Consider the following 13,432-nt stretch of genomic DNA (forward strand, 5'->3'; position numbering starts at 1 on the left):
AAAACTACCCTATCAGTAATGGGAGATTTGTGAGTATGGCGCTGATGCAGTGAGGTCTGGGCCACTAACATTGCGGACTTAGGCATTTGGAACTTGCTGCTAGGCTCTCTTTCGGAAAAATGGCTGAATGTGGGGTAGAGAGAATTTAAAGACCAATCTATGTTGGGGATGCAGGGTTCTTGGAGGAAGCTGGCCAGCAGCAGTCAGTGAATAACCCTTTGGTTTCCATTAATTCCTTCACCTCGGACAGGAACATGCGGAATACTGTGGGTTTCAACTGTGTGACAGGGACAGCGTCCTTCCTCTGTTGCCTTCCACCAGGACCTACATGTATAAGGTGGGTCTTCCTCTCCCAAACTCTCGGGACAGTTAGGCAAACTCCTGTGGCTTTACACTAAGCCATTGCTCTGTACAGTGAAAGACTGGCTGGCCTCTAAGGAGCTATCCAGGTCTTCTGGAGAAAAGGGAACACTTCTTCCTGTTGAGATTGTCTAGCGCTGGCAGTTAGTCCAAAAGGAGTGAGTATCAGGGGCCAGTTGCCTGCTAGGCTCTTCTGCTAAGACACCATGGTCCCTCAGAGTGGGGTTTAAGGGAGCAAAACCAAGTATGGAAATTTCCACGTGGTAACATTCACTGCAGATTCTTGGCATCTACATTTGAATACAGAACTTTATTAGGAAAATCGTGGGTGAAGATACATTATTTTCATTGATATGACTTCAAAGTAGAAATGGCTTCTCAAATAACTGTCATATATTTTAAAAAACGAGAATAAAAAAAGCACACACTGCATATAGGAAGCTGCCTTCTCCTGGACCATTTTCACATTATCTGGGAGACAGAACTGAAACAAAATACAGTATTCACCACCACGTGCAACACAGAGCCCACCGCTGCTTACACACTGCAAGTCCATCGGGGTTGGCAATAACCTTGCTGAGTGGTTTTGAGAACTTGGCAGTGGCCGAAGTCTGCCGGGGAATTTGGAGGTTTCTATGGAACACTTTGAGGAATGAGGTTACTTCAAAAGGGGTCAGGGAAGCTGTGCAGAGAGACTGCTTCCTCAGGTCTTATCCATCACCTGGGGGAGGATGACTGGGCTCTGTAAGGAAATCCCTGGTGACACCGTTGATGAGAAAATCACTTTTGAGAAGATAAACAGAACCCCGTTGAAGAGGCCTAAGGCCTCAGGCCAAATCCAAGGAGGAGTGCAGCAGCACTGTGCTCTGCAGACCCTCTCTCAGATGGCTCTGCTGCCGCCTCTGCTGCACCCCCTTGCTAGTGTCCCAGTGCCCCTAGGAGCCAGCAGCACAGCGTAAACAGAAGGCACAAATATGGGTTTCAACACAAAGCAGACTGTATATCTCCAACCCCCTAACCCTATCCAGATGCAAAGGCTGGTAGCAGAGGCGAGGGCTGCCTGGCAGGTTACTTGGCGCCCAGGGGAAGACGGGATGCAAGCAGCACCCTGACCAGCAGGGTCAGCTAGGTGTCCCCAGTCAACAACAGTTTATGGATGTGCCTTGGCTTGTATTTTGAAAGCAAAAGGACAGGGGATTAAGGTGGGGGAGAGACTTTTCCTATGTAAATGTCCTATTCAAATGCATACTTGCTTTAGGCAGGCTGTCTCCACGTAGGAGCTGGTGGTCTGCTGAGGCATTGATACACAAGTAAGTCTCCCTGCAGTTTCCACCCTTAGGTTTCCCTCCCATGGAGAGGGGACATTGAAAGGACCTCTAACTAGACTGAAGATAGAGGGCTGTGCTTGTCTCCTTCCAAGCAATGCTATTATAAGCCTGGGTGAGATCACTGTTGCACTAACAATCTGCCTGCATGGTACCTAATCCAGGAGCACTGAATGCTCATTTCGAGAGGGGTTAACAAAGTTCTGCATCCGTATAAGGATCCATCTCTGCAACTAACTGCATGCCCCACATCCTAACCGGCTTTTAGTTTTTTTTTTTCAAATTTGATCTAAAACTTGCTGGATGGATTTTTCCATCTACTGTGAAAACCAATGTAAAGGACTATTTATATAAATGCGCCCCCCACATACCCACATTGCTAACAATTCTACAGATGATCCACTCTCAAAGGGTTGCTTTTGAAGATTATCTAACTGTGGCTTTCTTGCCTCATCCTACTTGGGTGTCCAGCCAACTGGTGGCTCTCCTTTCTTTTCTCTTCTGCCTACGCCCTTTTCACCTGAAGAACTGGAGGCATTAGCCAAGAAGCCACTCCCAGCACCACACATCAAGCAGTGGAGTCAATCCCACCAGCTAGGCTGTCTTTAGGAAAGGTAGGCAGTTCACTTCTCTTTGCAGAGGAATGCCAAGCTGGGTACAATGCTCTTTCGTTCTTTGCCTTTTAAGAATAATTTAGAAGAATTGAGAACGGCTATTCCTCAACAGAATGATGGATTTGGAGCCAGGAAGCTGAAACCTCAGGGCTAAGCGCTGTTGCAAACCTTTCTTTGGGGGCTCTGTGTGTCCAAAATGACCCTGCGAGCAGCGAGGGAACCGAGCTTGTTTTCATCCTCCACAACTACAGCCTGGACCTCAGGGGCCATCACCTCGTACTCAGCCTTTGCATTTGGGTTAGAGACAGTGCATGGACGAGACATTGGTCAATGGATGAGGACATGGACTTTGAACAGAAGCAGGGGTTGAACAGACAATATCCCAAGCAAGACATAGACGTGCACGGGGTTGTTCCCTTTCCTTCTTGCTGTCCCATTTGAGTAAGAGGTTTCCTCTGGAGAGAGTCCTTTCTCAGGGCCACGGAGACACAGTCTTGGAGACACATGATGATGGATGAGGGAGAATGATGGGTGTGGCGGGATGAGGAGGAGAGCGTGGGATGAGGAGGGTGGATCACATCTTCCCTGACCTCACATCCTGCCTCAGCTTGGGAGAGCCCTGCAGGCCTTGGGGTGGGGGACAGCCAATTCCCATTCAGAAAAAAAAAGGGGGTGAGCCTCTTGCCTCAGCTCCAAGAGACAAACCTGGGGAGGCCCTAGTCAGAGAAGGTCCTCCGTGGGAAAGGTATTATAACAAGGGAAATAACATAGTGGCCTTGGCCTGTCACCAATGGCATTGGACAATCAGATTAAATGAAAGATAAACACCATGTATCTTGCTACATAATCAAATGGTGAAAGTACAGCAAACTGTGCAAAGCGAGTCCCTTGGAAATGGCTTCAGCCCTGCTCAGGAGCAGAGGAAGTGGCTATGGGCCCTTCCCTAACCCTGACTTCAGACCTAGGCTCCTTCTGCAAGCTCCTCAGGCGTCTGACCCACACCTCTCACATCTTGAGCCTCCTGTTGACAAGAACAGAGGAGACACCATTAAGGCAGATTCTCACCGTGTGCCTGGGATGCTGCGTGGCCTAGCAGGAAGCCTCGAGCCCTACTCCTTAGTTCAGCTTGCAGCCGTGGGGTCTTCCTTCCGAGGCCTGAGAGGGCATGAAAGCAGGGAAGGACACAGCCAGGGCTGGTGGCGAGGGTCTGGATGATGGTGGTAAGCAGAGAAGACAGATGAACATGTCAAACACAGGGTAAGGCAGACACACACTGGCATAGGAGGCATGGTGCAAGGAACACAGGACAAGGCACACTGCCTTAACTGTAGGACACCGGTATTGAGACTATGCATTTACCCCAGCAACAGTGTGTGCTGTGTTCTTGGGCATCCCGGGGCCTCAAAAATCCAAGGCAGTTTCCACAGTTTCCATCAAAAAACTCATTCTTCCTTGAACTCTCTCGGCTGGTCCACACACTAGAGGAGGTCTTGGCACTCAGGAGGCGGCCTCTGTGGCTACCATGTCCTCCCCGAAGGCATCTGTGCTGGACAGTGTAAGGACTACCCCTCTCACCTGCCTGAGACCTTGCAGGAGCACATCCTACTTCAAGCCATCACAAGATGAAATCCTCTTCTTGGCCAGTTCCATGGTGACTGGGTCCCCCAGGCTGGGGCTGCCCATTAGAAGGGCTTCATGAGCACAAAGGGGCTCCCGGGAGTCACAGAAAGCAAGCAGAGCTTGCTGTGGTCCCTAAGGAATGGCCTACTCCCAGCCAGCTCCCCTAGGAGTTGGAGATGGATGGTAGGAGGCATGTTAGAAAGTGGTCTTCTACCTCAGGGCATCCTCAGTTTGGTCTTTGGTTGCTATGGGGCCAACAGTTCTTCCCAGTGTCCTGGAGGGGCTAGGCATCCCTTCCTAAGCAGAGCTGGGGCTTGGGTACAGATCTGGCCTCCAGAAGTTATAGTAGAAAGGCCCCAGCTTAGCCACTGAGACCAGACTGTAGCTGGCCACCACAAGGATGGGCAGTGACTCTGGGCCTGTAGAGGTACCCACCCATAGTCCAGCCTGCCATCTTCATATCTGAGGAAAGGATATGGGCTGGCAGAGCAGCCTGGATAAAGGGTAACAGTTGGTAATCTCCCTAACAAGGACCATGAAGGGCTACGCCTGTTTAGTGCTAGAACCTATAGGGAACACAAAACTTAGGGACCCAAGAGAGCAGGATACACAGGGCCTTGGCCTTCCTTTCCCCTGAAATCCATTTGCTACATCTTCAGATCGTTTCTTCTCTCTGCAGCTAATTTGAAAATTATACCCAGAGGCACGGAATACAAGGTGTGTGTGTGTGTACATGAGGTGAAGAAGAGGGCCAAGAAATTCAAGGAACCTTTTCCCAAAATACTACTAAAACCAGGGCCTTTGTTTTGCCTCTATCCTTCCATCCCAAACTGGCAAAAACAAGAACAGAATATATATATAAATTGCTAGGTGAGAATGAGGAGGGGTAGCAGAAAATTCTAGAACTTTAACCCAGCTCACTGAAGGCAGACATCTCTCAGGAGCGAGGTCAGAGTCAGCCGTGATCAGATAGCACACCACCCGGGGATGTTGAGACCAAAGTGGGGGAGGATAGACTACAAATCCCTGAAGCTGCTGGCCTTTCAGAAAGTTCCAGAGCACATCTGCCCTCCCCATGAGGGACCCGTTTAAAGACTCTAAAGTGAGCCGTCCAAAGAAAAAGAGTCCCTGAGAAGCAGCTCACATCTGTTTTCTGAGATTTCATCATTCCCGCTGCTGCTTGCCCGATACACAGTCTGCGGAAGCCCTTCTGGGCCGGAGGCAAAGCTGCTCACAGCCAGGGGAGCAAGGCTGAAGTTCCTTTCCAGGCTGCAGGTACTTGGAAAAGCTTGTGGTGGGGCCTGAGAGCAAGTCTGTTACCTCATGTCCTGAGAAGGCCACAAGGGGCAGTGGCTGATGGGAAGTTGCATGCCCTTTCCTGGCTAAGCAGGCCACCCTGGCCTTCATAGGAATGTTGAATTTGGGTATGAGCCTTGTGAACTTTTTGGCCAGGGTCTCAGCTCGGGGCAATGCTGCCAGGCTAGGCAGGTCCTCTGTGGCTTAGTTAGCCTCCACCCCAGTCTCTGTACACTTAACTTTCTTCATAGCTTAGCAGACGGATCAGGGCCTTAAGAAGCACATAAATACAGCAGCTGGTGTGGTCATCAGGGCAGGAAAGCCTAAGCACCTGCCTGGGGTGTGAGGGTCTGCCCCAGGAAGAGGGAAGAGTTTACCATCAAGTTTGAGCCCCTGCCGGGGTTGTGGGGTCTGCGAGTTACAAAGCGGCAGAGCAGAGTGCACTGCGGTCCATCTGCAGGAAACAGGTAACTAGTTTTTCCTTTTCTGGGCAGCCTTTCTCTTCTTCTGTCTCTTCTTTTTTCCTATCTTTTCTTTTTTCCCCACTTTTTCTTCTCTGCGCCCCCTTAGATAAAATTAGCAGAGCCATTAATCACAACGCAACAGAACAGGAGCCGTTATCTTAGTTCTCGCGATAACTTAGCGTCGCCTCTGTGAGTCGATTTAACTCGGTCTTTAGTTTGAGGCCTGGAGACCACTTGGTAAAGTGTGGTTCATAAGCAACGAATCCAAGGAAGCCAGACATTTCCCCCCACCCGAACGGTAAAAGGGCTGCCTTAACCCAATGACCTGGGAACTGCTCATGGCTGGGGACTGCCAGTTTGCCAGGCTGGTCCTGGTCCGTACCAATCCTGCCAAAGCAGGGGACAAAAATCTCAGGGGGATGTGGAAGGAAGCCCCGGGGGGCGGGGGTGGGGGTGTCTGCCTTCCTTCTTATAGCAGAGGTTAACCCTGCTTTCACTTTAAATCTGCATTTCAAACTAAACAAAGCACTAGGGGCTGAGGCCCCAGGTTCAGGCAGCCCTCCAAGGGAGGCTAAGCCAAGGAAGGCAGCTTGTGCTTGATCCCACCTCTTTTTTTTTTGTGGATGCTGGGGAGCATCCCTAGGGATAACTGAGATTGTTCTAGAGAGCTAGGGAGAGAGATGGTTAGCGGAGTCTTTATTAGAGCGATTGGTTTGTGACTGTCACATTAAAATGATTCAAGCGGAATGGTATTTAATGATTTATGGGGTGAGGTCACCTGTTCCCACAAAAGCCCCGTATTAACATGGCCTGGAGTCATGGGATTTTTTTTTTTAACATGGGAAAATAGTAAAGCTTGATATTACTGGGGTTGAGTCTGGGGATTACATGAGGATGTTAGGAGAACTGAGGAGAAGGAGGGGAGGAGGAATTAGTGAGTCAAGTATTATTCATCAGAAAACTAGCTTGGGTTAAAAAAAAAAAAAAAAAAGAACACGCATAAACTTTCGTCGCAGACTCAATCTGCGCAGTGTTGCTGCTGACCCTGACCGCAGGGCAGCCCACGGCACCTGACCGACAGAAGGCCTGTTTTAATAATCTTGAGAAATATATATGCACTCCATCTAACAACGGATAGATTTTTATTTCGGGTAAATAAATTCCCACATACAGCAGGAGGCTTGCAGCATGAAACAACTGGCATTTTATTGCTAGTGCATATGACGTCACAGTCGATACAATCTCAGTACATGTGGGACAGTACACTGTGGCCGACACTGGAAAGCTGCAGTAACATAGTCATATAGATATTTCTTTACAATTTGCCAGTAGTTTAAGATCATAGAGATCATCTACTGGCATCGCTATGGCTCCACTTCAAATATATGAATTGACTACAAATATATTCTGAAATACAGTTGTTTTCCAAAGAAACATTAAAAAGTGCACAAAAATATATGTAAAAAAAAGAAGATGCCTTGCAAATAGTTGCCAAAACCACCAGGGCCATCTGTGATCATAAGAATGTATCCAAGTTTTATCTTGTCTCTATTTCTGATTGGAATCTGGAATCCCCGCTATGGCTTCATGGCAAGATTCTGGCTTATTCATCATTATTATTAATTATTATTTTAATTGTCTGATATCCAATTCCTCGAAGTAAGTACTCAGATTTACATTTTTTTGTTTATAACAACTCTTCAGCTTGCCTTTTGTGGGTAAATAGAGGCATGTTCTCACATTATCCAGGAGGGGCTGGCTCCATTCTGCAGGACGCCAAAGAGACATCTCACAAAAGGCCCGAGTGAGAGGAAAGCAAAGGGAAGAAAGGAGGGAGCACCTCAAATCACTCTCCTTCCTTCCTAGGCAGCATCAGTTGATCAGCCTACGGAGGTGGGAAGCAGAAGCCAGATGAAGCATGCTTTGGGAGGCAAACAGAGAGCAGGACCGGCTAGTAAAGGGTCTCTGAGCACAGATCCCAGGGATAACTTCTACAGGAAGCTCCCCTATGCTGGTACAATCACTGAATTGGAAAAAGGAGGCAAGGGCAAGAGCCGCCTCCACACAGCCCAGCCCTGAACTGCTCGAGACTCGCAGCAAGGCATCTGTCGAGGAGCGCCCCCTGCAGGACAAGCCCTGCAGCGTTCCTCCCGATCGCCCCTGGAGGAAGGTAACTACTCTCTAAGGCTCCCCCCGCAAAGCCACCGCCTGCAACTGTGCTCAGAGGCCCCAGGGATAAGAGAAGCTCCAGACCAAACGGAGTACAGACCTTGAAGTAATCACTGTTTTTTAAAAACTGAGGATGAGGATGAGGATGATGAGGATGAGGATGAAGCTAACTGGTTAGGGTAATACAATTTCTTAGAAAAACCCCAGTTATAAAAGCTCCATTGTGCACGGATGAATATAAGCTGCAGTTTCGTACCATATGCGGTGGTGGAGTGTCTTTGTGCTGGCAAACCTCAGCGTGACCCCGGTGAGAGCTGTCCCACTGGCCAACAGGACCAGGGTCAGACCCTCCTCCCCACCACTGCCCTTTGATCTCCCACGGATGTCAGCCTTCCTCGGGGGGGATGGGTCTACTGGAAAGTCCTTTGGGCTGTTGTGCTTACTTGTTTAAAGCTTTCTCCAGGTACTCCTGAATCCACTTTAGTTTCGGGTCAATGCACACTTGTCTGTTGTTATTCTTCAGCTTTGCACTGCCAAAACAGAAAGGGAGACACTGCACAGGTGAGTGGGAGACAGGTGTGGCCCAGGCTCACCCAACACACCCAGCGTAAGGTCGTCACTGAAGGGCCCAGCTGCGGCCCTGGGAAGAAGCGTCAGGTTTGGAAGCTGCCCGAGGTTTGCTGGGGGAAGACACAGCACTTGAAGTGTATCGGGTCCACCACAGAGGAGTTAGGGACACAGGGATAAGACCACGGTGGGAGCAGTTGAGCTTCCGGCCTTTCAAGGAGAAGCAGACAAGAGAGCAAAGCAACGGGAAAACCGTGAACAAAGATCCTGAAGGAGTCAAGGAAGATGTGGAGGAGAGACACATAGAAAGGGGGCGGGGCGTGGATGGCTCTGACTTCACAGGGTAGACTCCATGAGCTGTCACGTGGTTGCCTGAGAGGGTTTACAGAAGTGCTCCGCGATCCTGGTCTTGTTGATTTGTTATGGTTAACTCAATACTCTTCCTCCAATCCCTAGAGCTTCCTACTGGGGAGATGAATGCATGAACTTATCCCCTGGTTGTTCTCCATAAGGCCCTGGATGCCAGGTAATCCAAAACATCCTGAGACAACTTCTTTCTTGCCACTGGATAGTATCTGGGGGCTGTACCTTCAGTAGGGAACACTGAGTGTCCGAATGGGTCCAGCCACTCATGAATTTAGTGATCACCTAGACACAAAAGTTGTATTTGGCACTGTGGGCCAGCACTGCCTAGACAAAACTAAATTCACCATCTTTAAAAAAAATCCTTTCTCAGGAGAGAATTGTGTTTTGGTCAAAATAATAGTGATAATGATAATAATAATAATAATAATCATCATCATCACCATTGAGGTTCCTAGAGCACACTGTAACATAACATATGTACAGCAGTGAAGGCTGGAAAGGAAGGTTGACAAAGAAAAGAAAGCCTAAAGCAGTCACTGTTGGGCAGAAAAGCCTCTCGGGTAGCCCAGCTTTTCCTCTAGCTACTGTGTCATCATCCCATTTTGACAGTTGAGTCACCTAAGGATGTAAGCCCTTCCTAGGAGACTCTGAGCCCTTACCATCCTCGGGTGTGGGAGGACAGACTAGCACCCCACACATATCTCTGCCAAGTCTACCATACCATAAGTGAGCTATTTACATCCTTCATGTATATGCTTCGGGCTTTCCTTATTTCCCACCTAAACGTAAAGCAAGTGTTGGCAGCTACCATCAACATCCAGCAAACCTGAAAGCTCCAAAACAAAACAACCTTAGAATGCTGACCTCTTGGCAAGTGGTTGAAATAAATTTCCATGCCATCAAGGTCTTATAGTTTTATTTTTATTTCATTTTATTTGCTGAATTTAAAAAAAAAAGGGATTCCCTTTGGACACCCGAGCGCTGAAACTGACAGGACCAGATACAACTGTTGCTGGCTGAGGGCTGACCTCAGTAAAACTCCATGACGTTTTCTGTACAGAGGCAGCCCACTGTGCTGCAAGAGGCAGCTTGGAAAGAAGTGAGAAGCTCTGAGCGCAACTGGGATTTCTGCGAACAAAAGTAGCCTTTGAAACTCATGTCTGATGGCCTATCGGAGTCCTCATGGTGGCTACAGCTGCTGCTGATTATGCCAAGTCTAAGGCTTGCTATGTTGTGCTCATCTTAGGGGGGATGACGGCTAAGACTTACACAATCTGAAGGGCACAGTTTGGAGTGTTGAGGATCTTCAGATGTTTGACGTTGGCTCTGGCAACATGGCTCTCAAAGAACCGGCATGGGCATCTGTAGGTCAGGCTGACGGGCTTACCTAGAGGCAGTGTTAGAGAGAGAAGAAGGCTGATTATTACTCTGTCTGGTGCTGGAAGGTGGGGTGCTCGAGGGATAAGGAGGTGCTGGGCTGGTCAGGAAGGTCAGGAGCAGTGGCAGGAATGGCTACAGAAACACTCTTGTAAATAGCATCTTCTCTGTAAGAGAGCATAGTGAGCTTTGACAGGGCTCAGCTTCTAAAGGGACATGGGACAAAAAAGTACCTGGGAAAAGTGGAGGAGGTTCTAGGCTCTCTCTTCTTCCCTTAGGCACAGGCCTGCAGTTGGGGTGGGGGGCTGGGGTGGGGGTTTTGGGAGGGGGGCTGGGGGCGCCCTCTACCACCTGTAGTTTTCCTCTCTTCCCATTCACCCTAAACCCTGGAAATCACAAAGAAATCCAGAGAGGGAGGCCCTGGATTTTACCTTCTATCCAGCTTTTCCCAAGAGCTGGAGTCAAATGTGGCTTTTTTTTTTTATGGTCAGTACCTGGATGCTTAGGCCTCCTGGATCCTATTACTAGCTTTGTTTGCCAATTCGCCAATTTGCAAAATGCCATAATTGACACTCATCAGTGTAAATTAGCAAGGGGGCTCCTTTAGAACCCCTCTTCAGACCCACCCTTTAAGTCTAGAATTGCAAGCCCCGAGGACAGGATTTGTAGCTGCTCCCCGACAACAAGATTTTTATCCCAGTTCTACATAATATCCCCAAATGTTTGCACTCACGGCTCTTTTCACCAAAGTTTAAAAGCATGGCTGAGAATAGTTAATCCAGGGGCTTTAAATTCGTTTACTCAGAATTGCAGGGGACTTCTGAGTATTCTGAAGTTCTGTACCTTTGGGAAGCAACCGGAGAAGTGGGTCAAATCTGGTCTCTGATGGGCTTAACTTTTTCTGCAGGTGTCCCTGAGCTGACACACCTGGTGTGGCCTGGGAAGAGCAGTGCATTTAGACACTAAAGCATAGCAAAAAGTAAACTTCCATGTATCAGACCAAAGTCCATCAGCCCAGCTCTGCTGCCACCCTGAACTTGGGACCTAGAGAGCTTGGCTCGGGCAGCCAGGGCGAATCCAGCTCTAACAGGTTCTTTCCTCGGGCCTGAGAAGCCCCCTGCCCTGGGTTTAACCAAGGGAGCTTATGAGTTGGTTGGGTCAGCTGATGAGAAAAGACAGGGACCACCAGAAGGTGAGCCATGCCGCAACTTGAGGACAGGGTAGGAGTAGAGGGCCCACAGGTGCTGGGAGGTAAAGAAGGAAATCGATTTGGGCAATGCGATGGCTCCTTCCTAGGGGACAGGTCTGATCCACACATTCGGCTGTAGAGAGCTCTACCATCTTCCTAGGGTCATAACTGTCTAAGTGTGAAGCACCCCACTTACTCTGGACAATTGCCTTCCAGCCTTGAGGACCTGGGTTCCAGCGCTCCTGCCCCATACCCAAGTTCCCAGAAAGCAGTACTGTTTGCCAGAGGCGTTTGCAATTTCACCAGCTCGTTCAATTATTAATGCCCAAATCAACAGGCTCCATGACAGGGTAATGGGGGCCAGTGGGAAGTTGCAGCCTCCCAGGAGTTCTCAGTAACATTGGGGAAAAAAAATCGAAATTACCTTTCACTTGTGTGTGCTTTTTTTTTTTTTTTTTTTTAACTATTCCGATCAGTCCATTAGGCTTTTAGAGAACGTTTCTCTCGGACTAGGCAAGTCCAGCCTCCCCAAACATACTTAGCCGAACAGATTACATTTCTACCGGTATCCCGTTGTTCACGGGAAAGACCCCAAACCAACGCATACGGCTCTCAGCCTCACCAAGAGCCCCGACTGTCCCTCAATTCTCCTCAGGAAACTCCGCAGCCAAGGAAAGCAGAAGCCCGACTGGAAGGGTTTTGTTTTGTGTGTTGAAGAGGCAATGGTTTGTTTTGTTTTGCAGCAATGGTGTCTTGTAACAGCGGAGAGTTTTCTCTTCAGTGTCAAAAAAAAAAAAAAGGAAAACAAAAATGAAAGCCCTTTCCCAGTGAAACGGGACACCACCCTGAGTCTGGGAGACTGAACTCTGCTGCAGCCCCGACTCCAGAGCACAGGGCTCCGGGGCTCGTTACAAAAGCGCTCATCTGCAGGTGTGTTTGGGGGTTGGGGAGAGGTGTGCAAGGCTTGGGTGACTACTGCGCCTTTGTCTAGTGACCCCAGGAAGAAGAAAAGGGGCAGCGAAGAGACGCGTGCTCAGGTCCGCGTCGCTACGGACCGGCGAAGTGTGCAGAAGCCCTTGCTTGGTGGCGCGAATTCAAGAGCTGCGCGACGCCTAACCCAGAGCCCCTTGACGGTGCTCTAAGTGGACCCGTTACGCTTGGAAGGGGCGAAACTCAGCTGCATCATACCTATAGCCAAGCCAAACACTTCAAGCTACTTGATCAGCCCTTAAGAGTTTGCTTACACACACGCCACCAGAACGAATCTCCCGTACAGTAAACTCCGGAACCGCGCTGCCCTTTGCCTCTGGAAACATCTGGGTGCGGGTGGATACTAGCTGAGTGCAGCTGGCGCGCTCGGGGACCCGCAGCCCGGGACACCGCCGCCCACGCTCCCATTCCACACTGGCCCCACACTTGCCCAACAATCCTGCAAGTCCTCCCCTGCAGCCTTCTCTGGGTTCTGAGGCCGCACTTCTCAAAGCACAAAACTTCAGTGCGACCCATGGGACACAGGAAAGGGCACCGAGAGGGAGCGTGTCCTGTAAAGTGGGCTGCCTCAAGTTCGACTGCAGTGAGCAGCGCCACACGAGTTCTTTTCTCTGAGACTCCGGCGCCCGCAGAGGGAACCAACCGCGGACCCGGAGGAGCCAAGGCGCAGAGCTGCGAGCCTTTCCCGGGCCCGGGCGCCGATTGCACTCACCGTCACTGATGCAGAGCGCGGCCAGCACCAGGGCCAGCACTGCGACGACCTTGGCGTCCATGGCGTGGGAGGGAGGGCGCGCCTGAGGTTGCAGGGCTGGACAGCAAGAGGACACCGAGGTGGACCGAGAGTGAAAGTGCGGCAGCGAGAGGCGCGCGCGGGGTGCTTTAGAGGCGAAAGCCAGGCGGGGCGGGGCGGCGCTCGTCAAGGGGCGGGCCTGGAGTGTGGCTGGGGTCTCTGACGCGCATCCCCTGCGGAGAGGCCGCCCTTCTAGTCCCTCCCTCCCTCCTCTCCTTGCCGCCCTCGGTGTCCCCGGCCCCGCTGGGTGCTGAGACCTTTGATCTTCTCAGTCTACAACCTGGTCCGGCTCGGCTCCTTGGACC

At 50.1% G+C, this 13,432-nt stretch overlaps 1 protein-coding gene across 3 annotated transcripts; it reads right to left on the bottom strand.

Moving 5' to 3' along the window:
• Positions 1-651: 651 nt before the first annotated feature.
• On the bottom strand, positions 652-13,222 carry CXCL12 (C-X-C motif chemokine ligand 12). Of its 3 annotated transcripts, none has more exons than XM_084765450.1 (4): positions 13,050-13,215; positions 10,051-10,168; positions 8,292-8,378; positions 652-3,320 (listed from the first exon to the last, which is right to left on the bottom strand). In XM_084765450.1, the coding sequence occupies exons 1-4, from the start codon at positions 13,108-13,110 to the stop codon at positions 3,305-3,307; spliced, it is 282 nt and encodes a 93-aa protein (XP_084621576.1). In that variant the 5' UTR covers positions 13,111-13,215; the 3' UTR covers positions 652-3,304. The 3 variants fall into 3 exon arrangements, with proteins under 3 accessions (XP_084621576.1, XP_084621575.1, XP_084621574.1); XM_084765449.1 differs by lacking the exon at positions 652-3,320 and adding an exon at positions 3,338-3,506 and having other exon boundaries at positions 13,050-13,222; XM_084765448.1 differs by lacking the exon at positions 652-3,320 and adding an exon at positions 3,513-5,780 and having other exon boundaries at positions 13,050-13,221.
• Positions 13,223-13,432: the final 210 nt, after the last annotated feature.

The sequence above is a fragment of the Acomys minous genome (genome assembly GCF_964271855.1).
Source record: "Acomys minous genome assembly, chromosome: 17".
Lineage (NCBI taxonomy): Eukaryota > Metazoa > Chordata > Mammalia > Rodentia > Muridae > Acomys > Acomys minous.

Bases quoted from the DNA above. Each gene is read 5' to 3' on its own strand.
- CXCL12 (XM_084765448.1), bottom strand. From the start codon at position 13,110: ATGGACGCCAAGGTCGTCGCAGTGCTGGCCCTGGTGCTGGCCGCGCTC. The intron at 8,379-10,050 runs GTAAGTCTTAGC...CTGTTTTGGCAG, and splicing joins AACTGTGCCCTTCAGATTGT to TGCAAAGCTGAAGAATAACA. The intron at 5,781-8,291 runs GTAAGCACAACA...ATTTTATCTAAG, and splicing joins CTGGAGAAAGCTTTAAACAA to GGGGCGCAGAGAAGAAAAAG.